Raw genomic sequence first — 20605 nt, 5'->3', positions numbered from 1 at the left:
GTCTGGGATCCACCTCTGAACGGTGGCCTGGACAGGCATGCAGACTTGGGCCAGACTGAGGTCAGCCCATCGAGTGTCCTTGCTGTGTGGTACTGGCCGAGCTACTCCCCATCTCTGATCCTGAATCCTCCAGGGTTGAAGGAAAAGTTTGAACCTGGTGGATTCCGAGTGCCCTTCCTAATTTGTGTGCTCAGAGTCGCCCCCTGGAGGAGAGCTGTGGAGCAGCCCCATTAGCCCCTTCAGTATCTTCAGCAAGTTTCCCAGACCAGCAGTTCCTGGACTCAGTCTTTGCAAAAAAGGGTTCAGTGGCCAGAAAGTTAGAGAAACCCTGTATCATAATGTCCTTGTCCTGACAGGTCACCGCACCTATTAGCACATCCAAGGCTCTGACGAGTCCTGCCTTGGATTCACCTGACCAACCTTCCCCAGATTTGACCACGACACTTTGGAAGTCGGTTTAACTAAACTTCCAGCATCAATTCCTGGGGACACCCTGGCCTTCTGTCTTCGGGGACTCCTGCCCTCTAGGACGAATCAGCCATCTTTTCTCACCACCACGAGTCTGACTCGTTCTCAGGAGGTCAGAGTCTGGGGATCTCCACACTGCCGGGTGGGTTTGTACTTCTGTCTGTGGTGCTTTCCCCCAGTCGTCCCTGACCAGAACGTCTGCCTTGGTGTCATGCTCTGAGTCACCACCTAGAGGCTGGGACCCTCCCCACCTCAGGAAAGTGGCCTCCCTGGCTGAGGTCTAGAAGCTGCCCTCCTAGGGACAGGGAGGAGAGGGGACACAGACTCTGGCAGCCCAGGCTCTGGGTTCAAGTCTCAGCCCCACCTATCACAAGCCACATGACTGGGACAGGTGTGTTCACATGTGACCTCCATTCTCTAATCGGTGAGGTCCTTCCCACGAGGATCATGCAGCATAGAATATCAGTGTTCAGTTCCCTTCTTTTTCTGGAAGAATCCTAATAATGGCCGACATGGACTGAGCCCTTAAGTGCACGATCCTCACATCGGCTCTGAGATAAGAAGTATCCCGCCTTCTACAGTCAAGGAAATGAGAGCCCAGAGAGGGCAGGTAACTTGCCCAAGGCCACATAGCTGCTGAGGACAGATGTTGAGGTTTGAACCCTGGTCCTAGCTACTACAACATCCCCCTCTTTTTCAAAGATCAGATCCTGATGAGGACGCTCTGATCCTTCCAACCTCAGGTACCCCTCCTGCCTGCTCAGGGCTTGTGGTCCAGGATCTGGAGGGTAGGAGGTCACACCCTGTGCATCCTGAGTGAGCATTTGCACATGACAGTGACATGTGACTAACACCTAAGCAGTCCTAGGACTTCCAAGTTCCCTGATGCTTGGGGTCCACACTGTCCTGGGGGGCCTCGGACTCCAGCACCTCCATCTATTTCTCTGGTTTGGGCCCTTGGACAATTCTGGGCTTCTGGGTGAGATGGCGTCCGATTCTGGTGCTGAAATAAGACACGTGAACACCCATCGCCGTTGAAGAGCCCCTCGATTTTCAACCAGGGAGGACCCTGAGGCCTGGAGAAGTTAAGTGACTTGCCCAGGGTCACCGGCTGTCCCCTGAGCCCCAGGCAGGTCTGCCTTCTCTGCAGACTGGGAACAGGGCTGAGACCGCGGGGCCCTGCAGTCCCTCAAGGACGCAGCAGCCCGGCCTGCCAGCTGGTGGCCAGCCTCTATGAAGATAACTCGTCGGAGGCCGCTCCCTGAACCTCATCTGACCACATCTATTCTGGGCGGCGGAGCCCTGACGGAGCACAATTTGATTCATAAATTACCGGGCTCAAGGTGTGTGTGATGGCTCTCCTTCCCCAGACTTGAAAGTCATTTCCTCTGGAACTTGCTGTGCTCGGGGCGGGAGGGGTGGCGTGGGCCTGGGGACCAGTGCTCCAGAGGGGAGGAGGCAGACGATCAGCTCTGCCCCAGTTCTCGCTCCCAGAGACTCAGGGGCAGATGCTGATCAGCAGGTGAGGGAACAGGCCCCCGGGGAAGCTCCTGCCCAACGCCCCGTGGCCAGAAGTGGTGGCCCTGGGATTCAAACTCAGGCCCTCTGACGCCAAAGCTCCATTGGAAGGGGAGGAGCCTTGTCCCACAAACCAGCATCTCACCCCACCTGCCCCACCTCGCCAAGGTCCTTTCTTGTGACATCATCCGGGTCCAGGCGCTGTGTAGTTCCACCTGCCCCCAGGCTCCTGGTCTGCGGCCTTGATGGTACCTGATGTTGGCTCAGCACTTGAGAGTTTGCAAAGCGTTTTTCAGACCTCTTATCTCAGTGAACCTCCAAACACCCCTGTGAGCAGGACAGACAGGCTCAGAGAGGCCCCAAGCCCCAAAGCATGAATTTAGTCTCTGAATTTTACACCCAATCCTTTATGAGTTCTTCAGTCAGCTGCTTCATACATGTCCCTTGTCCTTCCCCTGAGGGTGGACGTTAGGTGGTGAGCTCCCTGAGGGTTTCCCCACCCCACCTCCACCCTGTGCCCGGTGCAGAGGGCCCAGTAAGGTGGTCTCTGGTGCCCACACCCCCCCAGAAGCCCCGCGCCTGGGCCTGTGTTTCCTTTATCCCTTTGCATGGAGCCCAACAGTGGGGTGGGGACACGCAGTCAGGATGATAGACAGCATGTCCTCCTGGGCCTCCTTCTCCTTGGGCATCTGATCACCGTGCTCTTTGTTTTCCTAAGTGTCTCCCCTCCCTCCCCCTCGCCCTCTCCCTCCGGGACAAGGCCTTTCAGATCATCAAATATCAAGTGCTGCTTATGCGAGGGCTGAGATGGCTTTATCGGAGCCGTAAATCTCCCCGAGCCCTGACCTGTCCCGGGTGCCAAGCTCGCGAGAGTTATGTGGGCTCTGGCGGCGGCCGAGCAGATGGCCTCGAGGCCGGGCCTAAGGAGAGACCCTGTTGAGGGGGACGAGGGTGTTCTGGGCCCGCCTGCTCCAGGCCTGGAGGGAAGCAGGTGCAGGCAGGTGAGCAGGTGGCCCAGAGGGATCTGCAGCCCTGCTCCCCTTGCCTGCCCCTCGCCTGCCCGCCTGCCTCCGCCTGGCTGCCACAGGAGCACCATCCACCCAGGACATTCTGCACGTGGGCAGCCAGGGGCTCCTGGGACCCAGAGGCCCTGTGCTAAGCCCAGCAAGGTCACTAAGTAACCACATGTCTTTTTTTTTTTTCCTTTAATGGCACTGTGGATTGAACCCAGGAGCACTTGACCACTGAGCCACACCCCCAGCCCTGTTATTTTTTAATTTAGAGACAGGGTCTTGCTAAGTTGCTGAGGCTGGCCTGGACCTCATCATCCTGCCCCACACCGGCTACCATGTGTCCTGGACATGTCACCTCTCCTGACTGAGCCTTGGTCTCACCACTGGATAAATGGGTGCCGTGCAGGCCTTGTGGGCACGTGGAGGATCTGGCGAGAGGGTGTGTGTGAACAAACATGCAGAACGCGGTGTCAGGAGGCAGAAGCCCCTGTCCTCCTGTCAATCAGGGCAGCTGGGGCGGGGACTAGCCTGCAGGCTCTGGTGGTAGACAGCCTGGCCTGGAATCCTAGCTCTGCCTCTCAGCAGCAGTGTGACTTGAGCAAATTGCCTCATCTCTCTGCCTCAGTCTTGTCATCTGAAAGATGGGAATAGAATGATCATGGGAACAGCGGTGGTGATGACCGTGTGCAGAACCTTGCGTGGCCCATAGCGGCCACAGTGAACGCTGTCCCTGGCCAGTGCCCCTCTTCTAGCTACATCACCTAAGCCCTCCTTCCTCCAGCGGCCGGGTCCCAGGACTCCTCACTGCCCCCTGCTGGCAGGCAGACCCCAGGCTGTTCACTTGACACTTGAGGCCTCCACCTCCTGCAGCCTCTCCTGACCTGTGTCCTGGGACTCTGTCACACCTGGGTGTGCTGGTCCTCCTGCCCCGTCACACTCCTGCTTGCCTGGCAGGCACGCCCCTGCTGTCCTACCCAAGCACTGGCCACCATGCCCAGCTGCAGGAGCTGCTCCCCCACAGGACGCACGCAGGGCCTGATCCCGCCCCCAGATTGGCCTCTTGGGGGTCTTAGGTGCTTGGCCAACTCCTCACCTTCATCCTGGCTGACAAAATGGTGACCAAGGCAGGAAAGATCCCTGTCCTCAGGGGAATAAATTCAGTGACTTGCTGTTAATGACGATGGCCACCCAAGTGGGAGGGAATGGCTCATTCAAATGAGTCAATTTGCCTAAGAGGTGGTGCTGGCCTGTTTCGCAGCAACTCAGGAGGCTGAGGCAGGAGGATCACAAGTTCCAGGCAACCTAGCCAGACCCTGTCTCAAAATAAAAGGGGCTGGGATGTGGCCCCGTGGCAAAGCACCCCGGGTTCAGCCCCAGCACCAATGTAAATAAGTCTGGAGACCTTTTGTCCCAGCTGGGGGAACCATGCTTCTGCGTCCAGTGGGCTGCTGCCAGGCACAGCACAGTCCCTACCACAGACCCCCCCTGCATCAGCAGGGCTGAGATGGGGAGCCCTGCCCTGGCGCCCGCCCTCAGGGATAAGGCACGTTACAGTCAGTTCACATTCCCTTCCTTTCTCTGTGCATTTACTTTTCAAACTACAACACCACCAAAGATTGTACCTTCCAGAACTATGTTGTTTACGCAGCCACGGAGCCACATCCCCAGCCCTATTTTGTATTTTATTAGAGACAGGGTCTCACTGAGTTGCTCCGCACCTCACTTTTGCTGAAGCTAGCTTTGAACTCACAATCCTCCTGCCTCAGCCTCCCAAGCCACTAGGATTACAGGCATGTGCCACTGCATCCGGCCTGTTTTATGACTCTTTTGTCTAGCATATTTAATGCTTCTCTCTCTTCAAGTCACAAACTTCTGCAATGTTTTAGCAGCTGCCTGAATTTCATGACATGAATTATTTAACCAATCCCCTATTGTTGGACATGTAGGTTGTTCCCAATTTCCCTTATCAGCACTGTGCCGAGCATGCTGGTGGCTGCGTATGTGGGCACATTTGTGGTCATTCCCTTTAGAGAAATCTCCTCCATGAAAGGGAAAGGATTTGGGGTCAACAGAGAGACTGCAATTCCAGCCATGGTCCCTGGTGATGTCTTGCTTGTCCTCATTAAAGTATCCTCAGAGGACTGGGGCTGCCTCTCTGAGGCTCCCCGGTTTGCAGAGAGACAGGCGCGGCGCTCCCTGTGGGTGAGAGGAGCGTGGCCTGACCCTCAGCGATCCTGACATAATAGGCTTGACTCTCCTTGGCTACTCAGGTTAATGCTTCATCAGTTGGAGCCAGTTATTAGCAGATGAATCAGAGTCAGGCTTGTAGTCCTATTAGGAGAGGTAATCATTTGTTGGTTTAAGTGAGCTTGATGGGAGCCGTCCCCGTGTGAAAGCCCTGGAAGAGCAGACAGCAATTCTCCTGTGCTCCAAGGGGCCACGAAGGTGGCTTCCCCTGACTGGACGGTGGTGAGTGTAATTAATGAGACAGCTCCATTCAGACACGTCCCCATGGCTGCATGGGGAGGGAAGGAGAGCCCCCACTGCAATTCCTAATTGGCCAATCGCTCTTATAGGCCCTGCACAGTCCTGGTGTCTCTATGACATGCGACATCATGAGTCACCCCAGGATCATCTGCTTGATAGCCTTTGACACTAGCCTCAGGATGGGCCCTCATCTTTGCTTCAGCCCATGCATCCATTTATTCAAAAAGCATTTATTGATCACCTACTATGTATCGGCCGAGCATTCACCTGGTCCCCGCCCCCAGGGGCTTACATTTCAGTCAGGAGGGACAAACGATAAGACACTTATAAACAGATGAAAAGAGATGTTCAAAAAGTCGAAGCACTTTGAAAGAAAGAAAAGAGGATAATGGCTAGAGAGTGATAGGGATTAAGGAGGACTGCTCCATGGAGTGACATTTGAGCTGACACCTGAATACAGAAGGGGCGGCCAGCAAGGAGCAGGAGGTGGCTTGAGCTTTGGGGAGGGGTGGGCTTAACCCACCGGGGCCTGGAGAAGGGCAGCAAGCTCTCGGCCGGCCCCGCCCAGGCTGGAAGCCGGGGCTGCCCACGCCGCTGGCTGCCATATGTCGGTCATAGAGCCGTTGAATGCATGCCTGTCCAGCTGCCACCCAGGACGCAGGCCCCCTTTGTCAGCAGGCAGGTGAGTGACAATTTTTAATTCATAAGCTTTGTTGCTCAAAGCCATGTCTCAGTCCGACTCCTAATTTTCATGATGCAGTGATAAAGTTCTATACCAATCAAAAGGACGTGGTTCCCGGGGACAGCAGTAGCTCTGCAGGCCGGGCTGCCCGGGGCCCAAGTGGCTGAGGTCGCTCATGCAAAGCTGCTTAGTGCTCGCATGTGGCCGGGGAGAGGCATGTCGAGGGCCTCTGGATCCAACCGGAGGTCTTCAGCTTCATGAGAGCAGGGCTGTTCTTGCTCTACCCTGCACCACCTGGATCCCAGTTATCCTTAACCTCTCTGGGCCTCAGTTTCATCATCTGTAGTAGTCCCGTCTCGAGGGTGGTTTGTGCAGCCTGGGAGGGGCATACCTATAGAACAACGCACAACACAAGGCAAGAACTCAGCATGTGTTGGGGCCCTTGCCACTCTGCCAACATGAGCCACTGTGGGGACTTATGTGGTCTGATTCTTCTGATTCTATGCCTGGTCCACAGTGGGTGCTCTACCTACCTGGTCACACCTGGCCCTCACAGCCCGTAGGGAGGAACCAGGACCCGAACTTGACAGTCAGGGGCTTGGCTCAAAGGAACGAGCTGTTGCAGGAGCCTTGCAGTTGGGGCAGAGCTACTGTTGGCACCTGTTGGCACCAGAGCTACTGTTGCTCATCCTGCAGCTTGATGCTGGGCGGGCGGGCTCCGCTTGTGGGTGTAACAGACCCCAGGCCCAGAACAAGACTAGGAGAAGGCATGGGGGGGAGGGGAGTGCCCATCCCAGTTCCACTCCTTCCCTGGGTCGGTCCAGGCGAGCACAGCAGAGAGGTGGGGAAATCGGGCCTCTCAGGCCATCTCCTCCAGCCTCTGCCTCCACTCAGGGACTGGCCTTTGAAGGGTGCATGCTCAGGCCCAGAGGAAGGGACTGGCCTCAGAAGCTGCCGGTTGCTTCCTTCCTCTCCCCCACAGCTCAGCACAGGGATAGGCCCTGGGTGCCACCACCTGTGTGTGACTGGTCATCTCTACTTGCTGCAGAGGAAGAGGCCAACTCAGACCCTCCCACACACATATAATGAGCATCGTTCTGGGAACAGCAGACAGAAGTGTGCGACCCCAGCCCTCACCCTCAAGGCCCCACTTAAGGAAGCCAGGGAAGCCCAGGCACGGGGCAGCCCCACTCTGGGGCCTAGAGGAGCAGGAGACGGCAGAGCCTTTGGTCAGGAGATGGCGATAGGCTTCTGGTGGCCGGGCCATAGGATCCTGAGAGGCCGGCTCGGAGGTAGAGGCTTGCCTTTCCCTTTAACTCCAAGTGCAGCAAGAACTAAGGCAGGTCGCAGCGCTGTCAGCCCAGCCGAGCAGACAAAGCAATTCAAAGTCATCAGCCTGTGTTCCCACACGCACCATCAGCCACTCACTGAACGGCTCTGGCCCAGACCTGGTGCGGGTCAAGATGCTGCGGGCGAGATAACGAGGGAGCCACGTGGGAAGGGGCCCTGGGGAGCCGGGGCGGGAGCGGGGGAGCCGGCCGGTGGACGGGGCGGGAGGCGGAAGGACGGTCCTGGCTCCCCTGGCCCGGGAGCCCATGAGAGCCCTCCCCGCGAGTCTGCCCCCCGCAGCCCCGCCGTCCAGGGCCTCCTGCCTGCGCCCTCCGACCCTTCCCCGCCCTCCGCCGTCCAGGGACCAGCCCGGCCCTCGCCTGGCTCCGCCGCGCCCCCTAGCGGCCGCCGCGCCCCTCGCCTGGTTTTCTACACCGCGAAGTCCCCACTGCGGGGCCGCCGCCCTCAGGATCTTAGTCCCACTCTGCGGGCGTCTGAAGCGCCCCTCAGGGGCCTTGGCCGGCTCCTGCCCTGCCTCTCTGCTCACCATCCTGGTCTGGACCGGCCCTTCCTCCCTCCAGGCACTGCACTAGGCTGGTGGCCCCTGTCTCCTTGGCTGTGTCCCAAACACCCCTCCACGGAGCCCAGCCCTGTGGCCACGCATCCTCAGTGCCCTAGGTATGTCACGGGCACCCCTGTGCTGAGGGCTCTGTGTCCCCCACTGCAGGCCACTTCCTCGATACCTGGAAGACACTCCAGGTGGGCATTTTGCTGCTGTGTTCAACTCTCGGGGGGAATTTATCCAGAACTTTCCAAAGTGATGATGCTTTTCCTCTAGGGATCTCCCTTTTTAAGGTTTTTTGATCTTTGTTTTGATATATAAGTGTGTATATTTATGGGATACTAGGTGATGTTTTGCTTCATGCATATTTGTGTAAGGATCATCAAATGTGGGTAATTAGCATATCCATTACCTCAACCATTTATCATTCAAAGTCTTGTAACTATTTTGTAACACTGTTGTCCAAGGTCACCTTGCTGTGTGATGGGATACTATAGTTCATTCTTCCTCTCTACCTATAACTTTGTACCATGGGCTGCCCTCTCTGCCGCCCGGTGATACCCACTCCAGGCTCTCCTGCTGGTGTAGATTGAGTTCCCTCCTCTAGACCCCTGTCTTGTGAATCTGAAACTCCTAGAGGAAGGGGTCTCTCCCCAGGAAAACCAGCAGGGCCAGTGATGACCTGCTTTTCTCTTTTGTGATGCTTCCAATCTGCAGTGACCAGAATCCACAGGCAGTAAAAGCCTGGCCCCACCCTGCACCCCAGGAGCCCCTCCCTGCTGGGAACCCAACACTTACTGCTGCACAGCTTCTGTCGACCCAGGAGAAGCAGCTGTCTCTCTGCTCAGCAGTGAGGATGGAACAGGTGAAAGGCGACCCTCCTGAGACCCTCCTCCCTATCCCCAGTCCCCCTGGGACTTGGATACGGAGTTTGGAGACCAGAGGGCTGACGTGGTGGTGTCACTTTCCAGGATCACAAGGACACTTGAGGTGTGACTGCCAAGCCCCAGGCCTGGAGGAGTGGGAGTCGGGAATGAGGGGCTAGAGCCAGACAAGGAAATGGTGACCTGCCCAGGATGCTGGGGGATCAGGGGCAGAGCTGGGGCCAGTGCCCTTGGGCCTGAGGGTGGCCTGCCGTGGCCTCAGGGCAGCTGACTGGTCAACAGGAGCCCCATTTAGAGGCCGTCCTGGCAAGCGTGAGCGGGTGGCTGGCTCAGGTCTCTGGCGGGCTTTAGACCTAGGCTCTGTGGAGGTAGGAGGGAGGGGACCAGGGGGCACGCCTTGGTATAGTACAGGCTTCCGGCATTGGTGGAGAGCGCTCAGCAGGCCAGGTACTGGCTCAACTCCTTCCATCTCTAGGGTGGGTCCTGTTATCACCCGGGAATTACAGAATAGGAAACTGAGGCCCAGACGTGGTGATAACTAGCCAGGTTCACACAGCTGGTAGCAGACTGATCTGAACCCTTGTGGTGGCCTCCCAAGGGCAGAATCCCCACCACCCGTCTGCTCTGCTGCTCTTCTGGGCCTCACCTGGCAAGTGCTCCGCTTTCAGTAGCATGATTCTGTGGGGATGTGCGGCCCAAGGCGGGCACCTCGCCTGCTCTTCTCCGTTGATTCTCCAGCACCCTACACGCAGAGGGTGCTCATAGGAACTTGGAGGAACGAGTCAGTGAACTAATCAATGAATCTTGGAGTCCGTCGTGCCTGTGGCCTTTGCTGCTCAGGGCACAGGGCTCCTCTCCTGGCCCTGCCTGAGCAGGGCTGCATCCCAGTGAATGCTGTCGTTGCCATGGTAACTGTAGCAGCATCCAAGTCAGTGCCTCACTCGGGTGGCCCTGCCAGCTCCCCGGGTGTAGCCTGTTCTGGCGTTTGGTTCTGGGAGTATGTCACATGTGCCTGGCAGGAGGCGGGAAGGTGGACGCGTGGACAGAAGTGTAAAAAGCACACATATGCACATGTGTGTGCGCGCACACAGGGTGTCGGGGAGGGTCCCCAAGCTTGTATGAATGTGTGCTACTGGGAGGCGTGGGCCTGCAGGACTGAAGAGAGGGGCTCGTTGGGGAGGGTGCTTTACGTCCTGGAATCAGGTTCTGGGTGGGATCGGGTCAGGGGTGAGCAACCTGACCATGAACAGGGTGTGGGTGTCATGAGGAGTGTCCCAGGCTCGATTTCTCAACCGAATGTTGAAGCAAGTCATTCAGCAAAGGCCTCTGGTTTGTGAATGATTTATAGGAAAAAAATCTTACAAAGAAAAATTGAATCACATTTAGTTAAACATTTGATAGATTTCTTTATTGGAAAGAATAAATTTATATGGAAATCTGTACCGACTGGAGGCTGGATGTGGGGCCTGGGGAGGGGGAGCTGTGCTGGAGGGGGGTGGTGGGGGGCCGAAGGCTCTCGGTCTTGCCTCGGGGTGGCCCTTCAGCTCTGCCTGGGGGCTCAGAGGACCCAGCCCCCTCCAGGGCCCAGGGCCACCCCTGCTCCACCCCACCTCAGCCCTGGCCAGTCTGCACTGTGAGCAAGGTCAAGGGCTGCTCTCCCCAGGGAGCGTGTCCCTGGCACAGAGAACAGCATACTAATTGCTAAAGCTGTGGATGGCTAGACGAAAGGACCCACCCTGATGTCCCCCTGAAAAATCCCTAGCTAAAGAAACTCCCTTCTCCTCCTGCGTTTACTGGAGGGGCGTCCCCTCCTGGGTCCCCAAAGCCCACAGTCCGAGTGGCATGAAGCCTGAAGGAGCTGCATGGTCCTCAGCAGCCTGTCCCCTGCCTGGCCAATGCCTGCGGGGGACCGGGAGGACCGTAGCCCTGGCCCAGGTAGAGGAGGGCCACCTGGCATGGGCAGGCAACTGGGCACAGGCCGGCACGAACAGCCCCGTTTGGAAGTCTGGAGTTGGAAGAGGAAGTGGTCTGCTCTGGACTTTCCCTGGCTGACCCTGCCGTGTGCAGTCCCTGTGGAGCCAAGGTGGGGACGAGCAGGAGGGGCAGCGGCTTCCACGGCCATCCTGGGCTCTGCGCGTTGCTGAAGGCTTGGGCGCTGATTCTCCCCCGTGGACCCACTGTCCATCCATCTTTCGTCCCAGTCCTCCCTGTACCCCAGGGCCCAGCTCAGACAACAGCAAGGGTCACACTTACCAAGCACTTACCCTGTGCCAGGAACCACTCTAAGCCAATGTATGCAATTTTCACCCACGACCTGTGCTGTAGAGGCCGTCCTTATCCCTGTTATATGGATGAGAAAATGAAGGTACAGAGAGGTTAGGTGAGTTGTCCAGGGTCACACAGCTCACAAGTGGTGCAGGGGCATTCCTGCTGCTCCTCCCGTAGCCTTCCTTCTTCAGCCTTCCTCTGTGACCTCAGACAACTAACTCTCCCGGGTGCCAGGGCTCCCTCCCAGGTGGCACATACTTCAGTGTCTGGATCCCTGGCACAGACGTTTGCATCTACCATGCCTGGCTCAGAGCCTGGCCAGGGGTGGCCTGAGTCTGTGGCTGAATGGAGGGAGCCTGTGGATGATCCAGCAAATGGTCAGTGAAGGAGGAAGAAGAATGGCATCGGGCTTTGCCTGGGGGGACCTCAGAGCCTGGTGGGAGTGTGCAGTAAGGGCCAGGGCTGGAGTGGGCAGGGCAGGCCCAGGAGGCCGGGGGAGCAGCCATCCTTCAGCCACACGGATGCACCACGTGCCAGCGTTGGCCAGGTACCTTGAGGGACAGCTGTGAAAAGCCCCATCTTTGGGGAGCTTCTAGGCCAGGCGGGAAAATGGGATTAACACGCAGGAAGCACCCGGGGAATTGTCACAGAGCAGAGGCTACTCCTGCCTGCGGGGCCAGGAGGGGTCGGCTGGAGGAGGGAGAAGGGCCTTCCTGGGGAGCAGAGAGGCTGTCGCTGACCTGGGAGGACTGGAGGGGGAGGCCGAGAGAAGACAGTGAGCCGGGCGTGGTGGCACAGGCCTGTAATCCTGGAGGCTTGGGAGGCTGAGGCAGGAGGATCACAAGTTCAAGGCCAGCCTCAGCCACTCAGCAAGGCGCTGAGCAACTCAGTGAGACCCTGTCTCTAATAAAATACAAAATAGGGCTGGGGAGGGGGCTCAGTGGCTAAAGGTCCTTGAGTTCAATCCCCAGGACTCCCCCCCGCAAAAAAAAAAAAAAAAAAAAGGACACTGGACGCTGAAAGACCAGAGGTAGGACCAAGCATGGGATTTGGGAGCTGAGGAAACAAGGGTGAGGGCTCGGGGTGCCTGCAGAGGGGAGGCAGCCGGGTGACAGAGCCTCTCCTTGAGGCCAGCCTCGGGTGCCCTGTGAGCCACCACTGACACACGCGTCTCTAACTTGAATAAGCACTGAGAATGCTGATTTCTAGAACTGGGTTGTGGTTTTGCCGTATTTATCACTTAAAAAGCGCGACACATCATTGCCAAAACCGAAAATTGGGCTGGAATGAAATTGTCCATAAAAATGGACAAGGGCAAGAAATCGAGGTGGGAGTCCCCGCAACGGCGCTCCCTTTGGGACGCTCCCCCTCAGCCGGCTCCTTCTGTTGGGAAGGAGCGCAGCTGGGTGTTGAGGACACCTGCCATCAAACCGGGACCTTCTCCTTGCCTCAGGGGACGGGAAGGCGACAGGATGGCCGGCGTCCCCCTGCGCTGGTCCGTGCCGTCTGCCCCTGGAAGGGGCCTCCTGCGCCCAGGCTGTTCTGGGAACCCAGAGGCAGCGTCCTTAGGGCTCCGGGTTCCTGCCACGGGGACAGGGCCCTGTCACTGCACCTGCCTGCCTGGCCCAGGCACAGCAGCCTTCTCTCTCTCTCGCAGGGAACACCAACAGCATCTTTGCCCTGGACTACATCAGTGGGGCGCTGACCTTGAACGGCCTGCTGGACCGAGAGAACCCCCTCTACAGCCACGGCTTCCTCCTGACTGTGAAGGTGAGACCCGCGGTAGGACCTGCACCAGGTGGACAGCTGCCCAGGCTGGGAGGCCAGCCTCCAGCAGAGGCAGGGGCTGCGGCCTCAGGCTGAGACCCCTGAGTTCAGCACCTCTGCCCCTTCCTGGGCACTGACCCCGGTCATCCCCACAGGCCACCAGGAGGGGATCACGGGTACCTGGGCAGATCTACGTGGCGCTTCACAGCCATCGTCCACACCTGCACAGGCCGGGAACTTTATCCCCACCTTAGTGACAAGGGGGACTTCTAGGTGCTCATCCTGTGGAGCTCGGCCTCGTCCCAAGGTTTCGAATTCGCAGTTGTACACACGGGAATTCTTGAGTTCACCCCGATTTGGAGGTTTTGTCCCATTTTCTAAGTTTCACACTTTCCTAGGTTAGAAAATGCAGCACATCGGGGAGGGGACAGAGCCACTGGGGTCCCTGCCCTGGAAAGTGCAGTGAAGCTGCAGCCCCTCCCCCACCCCACCCAGTCACCTGCCACTGGTGGCACTTTAATGAAAATCAATGACTTGCCGAGCCATCCCTAGGAGGCCCATTTAGGGGTATGGATCCTGCCTGGGCCACGGGGGACCTCCCCCGCCCTGACCATCAATTAATAGGAGGGGGTGGTCCAAAGACGGGGGCTGGGGACCCTGAGAAGGAGGCCCCCATCCGTGTGGGAGGACAGGACGGCCAGCCCACCCTGCACCCTCCCTTGAGCTGACCGCTGAGCCATGCCGGTCCACCAGCCCTGGCTTTCTCATGGCCCCACACTGTCGCCCCTGACGCTCAGGTGTGGTAGCCAGGATGGGGGTGCCCCACCCCAGCACAGAGCCCGGCCCCTCCCTGGCCTCCCTGCCTGTCCTGCACCCCTCCGGCAGAGGCCAGAGGTCAGCTCCCAAGGAAGAGGGCTGCTGCCTAGTCCCCACACCGCCTCCAGCTCCCCTGGAACCCTGCACTGTCTTTCCGTCTTCTATAAAATGTGGATGTGGGACCCCCAACCTGGTGGTGCATCCAGTCCCCCTGGGGAGCCTCTGTTTGGGTCTCACACAGAGAATCCGCTTCTGGAGCTTGGGGTCAGAACTGGGAACGGGTATTTGGGGGCCTGGCGCTCTGGTGCAGTGGTTAGGTGCCCCAAGATGTGAATCTGTCCATCTATTCCAAACCTCACCCTGAAACTAGCAGCGTTCCGTCCACAGCTGATGTTCCATTAAGTCTTGACCAGCCTTTAGCCCAGAAATTCCTGGCCTCAGTTTTATTATCTGCCAAATTGAATAGAATCTCCATCCACCCTTGGATGAACCCCAAATCTGTCCCTTCCTTCCTGTCCACCTCATCTCCGTGTCAGTTCTAGAATCCTATTGCCTGAGTTTGAATTGCAAAGCTGAGCATCCTCGTACAAGTTCCTTAACCTCTCTGAGCCTCATGTCCTTCTCAGTGACATGAGGATACTAAAGGTAGAATCTTCTTCCTGGGGCTGTAGTGAGGATTCGATGAGATGGTTCATATTAAATCAGTGTCTAAATTCGAGAAAGTCCTTGGTAAACAGTAGCTATTATTGGGATTGTGGCCTTCTTTACACCTGGTGGATGGTACTCTGTCTTCAGGGCACAGAGCTGAATGATGACCGCACCCCATCTGATGCCACTGTCACCACGACCTTCAACATCCTGGTCATCGACATCAACGACAATGCTCCAGAGTTCAACAGTTCCGAGTACAGCGTGGCCATCACCGAGCTGGCTCAGGTTGGCTTTGCCCTCCCCCTCTTCATCCAGGTCGTGGACAAGGATGAGGTGAGTCCCTGGAACCCAGGACCCGTCCAGTGTTATTGTCCTGCCCGCGCTGTACAACCTTGAGAGGGATACCAGGTGTCTCTGGGCTTCCAGGTCCTCAGTTATGAGACAGAAACAAACACAGGTGCTGATAAATAAGGCTGCAAAAATCGAAAGTCTCTAAACTGTTACAGATGCCATCTCTACCCTGTAAAAACATCCAAGCACACACTCCAATATGTGGCATTTTATTTAGAGTTTATATACATGGTCACTGTACTCATCTCATAGGTATGTGATAAAGTATGCACTAAAATTGCCATCTTAAGGTGGGTGTGGTGGCACACAGCTGTAATTCCAGTGATTCGGGAGGCTGAGGCAGGAGGATTGCAAGTTGGAGACCAGCCTCAGCATCTCAGGCCCTAAGCAACTTAACGAGACCCTGTCTCTAAATAAAAATAGGGCTGTTGCTGAGCATGTGGCTCGGTGGTAGAGCACCCCTGGGTTCAAATAGCAATTTTTGAAAGTAGAAATAAAGCACCAGTGCGCTTTCTCACACCTGAGGGGTGGTCTCTGCCGTGTGTAGGAGGTGCATGTCCAGTTTAGAGGCCCATACAAATGACACTTGGCAGAAAGTCTGACTCCTGCTTTTGGTGTAGTAATGCCCCCCTCCATGTGAAGAGCTTGCTCAGGGGACACAGGTGCTTTCAAGAGGATCCCTAGCCATCAGGGGTCCAGGAGGTCTGTGTCACCTTGTTCAATGACGCCTGCCCTAGGACGTAGGCGGAGCTGGGGAGAGACAGAGGCTGGGGCAGAGGCCTCCCCCACCAGCCCCACTACCCCTGCAGCGCTGGCCGAGGGCCAGGCTGGCATGGGAATTGTTTGTCCCTTTAGACCCTCTCAGCCTGCATCTCCCTCCGCCTGGTGCCCTGCCTCCCTGGCCCTCTGCAGGGGCCACATTGGCAGCACTCTGTCCTGTCCTCCTGCCCTGCTCAGGACTCCGTCAGGTACCCCAGCCTGGGGCGCCTCCTTCACCTGTCCCATGCGGGGCTCCTGTTCTGTCCTTGTCCCAGGCGGGCTTCTTCCTAAGGAGCCCCTCCACTCTGGCTGCCCAGCTAACGGCCACGGGGCCAGCCCAGGAGCCCGCCGCCCTCACCCCTACCCCTCCCCAGCCCGCTGTGCCCGCTGGACTCACCCCGCCAGGACTGGACCCAAGGCCCAGCCAGTCCCGCCTGTTCACACGGGCACACACACCTCCAGCTCCCGGCTGAGGCGTCCCGTGCCTGTCTGCCTGAGATGACTTAAGATGTATTGAACACCTACTGTTTACTAGGAACTAGGTTTTTCCCCTGGGGGTCAAGCATGACCACGGGCCTGTCCAAATGTCCCACTTTTAAAAGTAGGGATAAACAGGTATAAAATAAATTCCAGTATTTTCTCAAACCCCATTCAGTCATCTCATCCCTCCCTGGAGTATAGCCAGGCACATCCCTGTCAGAGACGACTCTGAAGCCTGGCGTGATGATGGCACACACCTATAATCCCTGTGGCTCAGGAGGCTGAGGCAGGAGGATGGCAAGTTCAAAGCCAGCCTCAGCAACTCAGTGAGGCCCTAAGCAACCTAGTGAGACTCTGTCTCTAAATAAAATATTTTAAAAGGGGCTGGGGATGTAGCTTAGTGGTTGAGTGCCCCTGGGTTCATTCCTTGGTACCAAAAAACAATAAAATTGTTTTTTTAAAAATAGAGGCTACTCTGAATGAGAACCTCAGAAGAAAGCCTCCTCCTTCCTTGCAGAGGTACAGTCATGCCTGGGAGAGGAGACATGCCAGTCCCAGTGTGGGGTCCCGGGTCCTGACGGCAGGGGGCTGCGAGGATCAGGAAAGGCTTTTAGCAGGAGGGACCTGGGGCTGAGCCCTGGGCAGGCAGGAAGGCTGGCCTGCCAGGATGGTGGCCCCCACAGGCCCAGAGGCAGAAACCTGCAGGTAGGACACAGGAATAGTGACCCCTGCTAACAGGGTTGGGCTGTGGGAGGTGGGAGATGTGAGGAACCCAGGCCGGGGACTTGGACTTGACCTTGGCAGGAACCCAGGAGGCAGGCAGGCAGGACAAGCTCTGGGAGCGCACAGCGCCTCTGTGGCAGCCCAGACTTGCCATTTACTGGCCCCGACTCCAGGTAAATTAATGGCCCTTCCTGAGCCTCGGTCCACTCATCTGTTCAAAAAGAAATAAGAGAGCGAGTGTAGCTGTCAGTTGGTATTGCAGTAACAAGCTGACCCAACGCACACGCTCATTTCTCACTTGGCCTCCATGTCCGGCCGGGATCTGCAGGGAGGCCACTCCAAGAGGTCACTTACGTGTGCAGTCTGCGGTTTCGACGGTGCTGCCGTGTGTTGGGGTGGGGTGGGGTCGGGCGACAGAGGCTAAGCACAGCTCTGCCTCACTTCATCTCAGAGTGGCCCCAACTTCCACCCAGTGGTCAGAACTGGCTCCTTGTCCCAGCCTCACTGCCAGAGGCTGGGTGTGGGGAGGTGGCGACATCTTGGTCTCTGCTGCTGGGGAAGCTGAGAGGAGAGAGAAAGGTGGGCAGGGCTTAGCGTCGCCACTGCCACACAGAAACCCCACCCACTGTCATTGTCCCCAGAGCTGCAGCTCCCCAACCCCGACCTGGTCCAGAGAGTGTCCCCAACAGTGAGGCCAGAGCCCCAGAACCCACTTACTCAGGCTCCTGTGTGACTGTCCGAAAGAATGCCTAGGGGACGCCGCAGGTGCTGCGATGCCACACACCTGTAACCGCAGCAGCTCCAGAGGCTGAGGCAGGAGGATCGCGGGTTCAGAGCCAGCCTCAGCAACTCAGTGAGGCCCTGTCTCTAAATAAAATGTAATAAGGGCTGGGATGCGGCTCAGTGGCCGAGCATCCCTGGGCTTAATCCCTGGTACAAAAAGGAAAAAGAGGCTGAGGACAGTCGGGCCCAGCCTGCCCCGAGGGACGCTCCCACCTAGGCACAGCCCTGGGCACATGGCATGCCATGCCCTCGGGGACCCCCGGAGCCAACGCAGACCTTCCCTGGGTGTGCTCCACTGCTCCTTTCCCCAGGGAGGTGACCTGTGTCCCTCCAGGGACCCACTTCTCCAGGACAGAGTGACATGCAGAGAGGGGGACGAGGAAGAAGAGGCCACGCCCAGGTCCACACTGCCCCACCCTGAGGTCATCTGGGCCGTCCCATGTCCCTGGCTCTGAGTGGGGCTGCCCCAAACCATAGCACCCCCACCCCACCCGGGCTCCTTCCTCCACAGGAGGGCAGGAGTGGCCAGCTCAGTCCAGCCCACGCCTTGGCCACCGCCGGCTCTTCTGCCGTCTCCAGAACCCGGGAGGGATTCAGAACTTGCCAGGGAACAGGCCCCAAGGCCAGGTTCCAGATGTCAAGGAGACACCACCACCTCAGTCCGAGGGCCAAGCCCAGCGGGCTCAGCCGCATGGCCCACAGACAGCAGGCACAGGCCGCAGGCGCGAGGGCACTGCCCAGTGTCCGGAATCTGGGGCAAAAACAACCTCTGAGGGGAACCAGGCAGATGTTGGAAAAGACCTTGAAGAAATTGTCCTGTCTGTCCCTTCGTAGGGGGAGAATGTCGGTGGGGGTCTGCGTCTGGGTTGAAGGTGACTCTGGATTCGCTTGGTGTGGCAGAAATACATGGTCACTGAGCAAAAGAGGAAGAGGGAAGGGGGCAGAAGAGAGGTCGAAGTCCTGTGTCACAGGCTCTTGTCTGTCCCTGTGACTGTGACTGTGATTCTACAATTCTGAGCATGCTGGTCCCGTCCAGACCCATCTCCTGGTTACACAGCAGGACCCACAGCTGGGGCCTGGTCTGGATTTGCTCAGCAGGACAACCCCACACCTCACACTCCGCCTGGCCCCTGAGAGCCACTCCAGAGGCACACACTGTTGAGGGACGGTGCCTTTGAAGATGGAAGTAGCAACAAGGTGGCCCAGGGCTTTTACTGGACGGATGACCTCAAAAGTCCATTTTGGGGCAGTGGAGGGTGCTGACCAAAACAGAAGAGGAAGAAGGTAGCAGTTTAACCTCTCAATCAGAACTTTGTGGCAGTTAGTCCTAATTAGGATGCTAATTGAACTCAAAAAACTAGGTGATGCTTGCAGTCCCCCCCACCCCCGCCCCAGATCTAAGATTCTGTACGTCTCTGAATCGCGGCTCTGCCAGACCATGCAAAGGTGCTTGAAAAAGACCCTTTCTATCTCCCAAGGACTCCGTCACATTTTCAGGTCTCTTTGAGTAATTTCTTCTCTTTGGCCCAGCTATAGAAAACTCAGAGAAGCCAGGGAAGAAAAGGCTGGGGTGGGCTGAAGCCATTTGTATCCTGTGACAGTTGAGATGCAAATAGATGGTTGTGATGCAGATAAGGGGGAAAAAATCCTGCAGGCACAGGCTGGGAAGCCAGCCGGGGACCGCGCATCTCCGAGTTTCAAATTAAAGGCTGTGGCCACAATCCACTCTGCCCAGCAATTTGCTGTCTCCCTCGGTGTTCCGATAGCCACAGTCGATAGGCAGCACCTTCACCCACTAGGGTCCCCACCCTGTCCTCCACCTTCTGTTTCCCATCTGCACAGGAGGAAGAATCCCTGAGGTGGGTGGTTGGAATTTTTTGCTCAGTTATTCTAAAAACCACTCTCCTGCCCAGACAACATCCAGACACAGGGTGACATGCAGAGAGGGGGACTAGGGGGCAGCGGGTGGGGGGGGGTGGCAGGGCCTTGGGGGATCCTGCCGCTCTGCAGCTCCACAAGGAGGATTTTGTTTTTAAATAGTTGGTGCATTGTGCAGGACCCCTCTGGCTGACCCAGAGCCAAACAACAGTGCCTTCCCTCCATCGGGAGAGGACCTTTAGCTCCCCTTTCTTCTCAGGAGTTGGGAATGGTGGATCCACTGTATTTCTGCCTCACTTCTGCCCCCAGCTTCTCCGAACACATTTTCTCCTGTCCTTGAGGTCATTTAAAAATATTTTTTTAGTGTATTTTGACATATCATTCATACATGGGGTCTAACTTCCGATTCTTGTGGTTGAACACGATGTGGAGTTCCACTGGTTGTGTATTCATATGTGAACGTAGGAAAGTTCTGTCTGGTTCATTCTTCTTTCCCATTCCCATCCCCCCTCCCTTCCCCCATCCCTCCTCCCTTCCCCCATCCTCCCATCTGGTAAACACCCCCCCTTCACCCCACCACCTGTTGTGAGGCAGCATCCACATATCAGAGAGAACATTCAGCCTTTGGTTTGGGGGATTGGCTTATTTTGTTTAGCATGAAAAGCTCCCTTTCTATCCATTTACCAGCAAATGCCATCATTTCATTCTTCCTTTTGGCTGACTAATATTCCATTGTGTATATGTACCACATTTTCTTTGTCTATTCTTCTATTTTAAGGGCACCTAGGTTGGTTCCATAGCTTAGCTATTGTGAATGAGCTGCTGTAAAAATTGATGTGGCTGTGTCACTGTAGTGTGCTGATTTTAAGTCCTTGGGGTATAGACTGAGGAGTGGGATAGCTGGGTCAAATGGTGGTTTCATTCCAGGTTTTCTGAGGACTCTCCACACTGCTTTCCAGAGTGGTTGCGCCAGTTTGCAGTCCCACCAGCAATGTCCGAGTGTACCTTTTCCCCCATATTTGAGGGCACTTTTTGCAGAGGAGAGGGATGGTGGTGGACAGCAGAGGGCCAGTGTCTACCCCACTCCCAGGGACGCCTCTGCTGCTCGGTCCTGCTGCTTCTGGGAACTGGGATCATATCAGAAAAGCCTTCAGATCTCGTGAAGGTGTAGTCCTAAGGGACGACA

The 20605-nt window shown here is 56.9% G+C and overlaps 1 protein-coding gene across 1 annotated transcript in view; it reads left to right on the top strand.

Annotated features, from left to right (window-relative positions):
• LOC114089402 (cadherin-23) overlaps nucleotides 1-20605 on the top strand; it is a 213280-nt gene that overhangs the window by 88496 nt on the left and 104179 nt on the right. Inside the window, exons 7-8 of the mRNA XM_071611711.1 lie at nucleotides 12869-12981; nucleotides 14590-14778. Of these exons, the coding sequence (XP_071467812.1) occupies nucleotides 12869-12981; nucleotides 14590-14778 (302 nt within the window). The remainder of the gene's footprint in view (nucleotides 1-12868; nucleotides 12982-14589; nucleotides 14779-20605) is intronic.

This window comes from Marmota flaviventris, chromosome 4 (assembly GCF_047511675.1).
Source record: "Marmota flaviventris isolate mMarFla1 chromosome 4, mMarFla1.hap1, whole genome shotgun sequence".
Lineage (NCBI taxonomy): Eukaryota > Metazoa > Chordata > Mammalia > Rodentia > Sciuridae > Marmota > Marmota flaviventris.
This window is presented reverse-complemented; position numbering and strand designations above follow the sequence as displayed.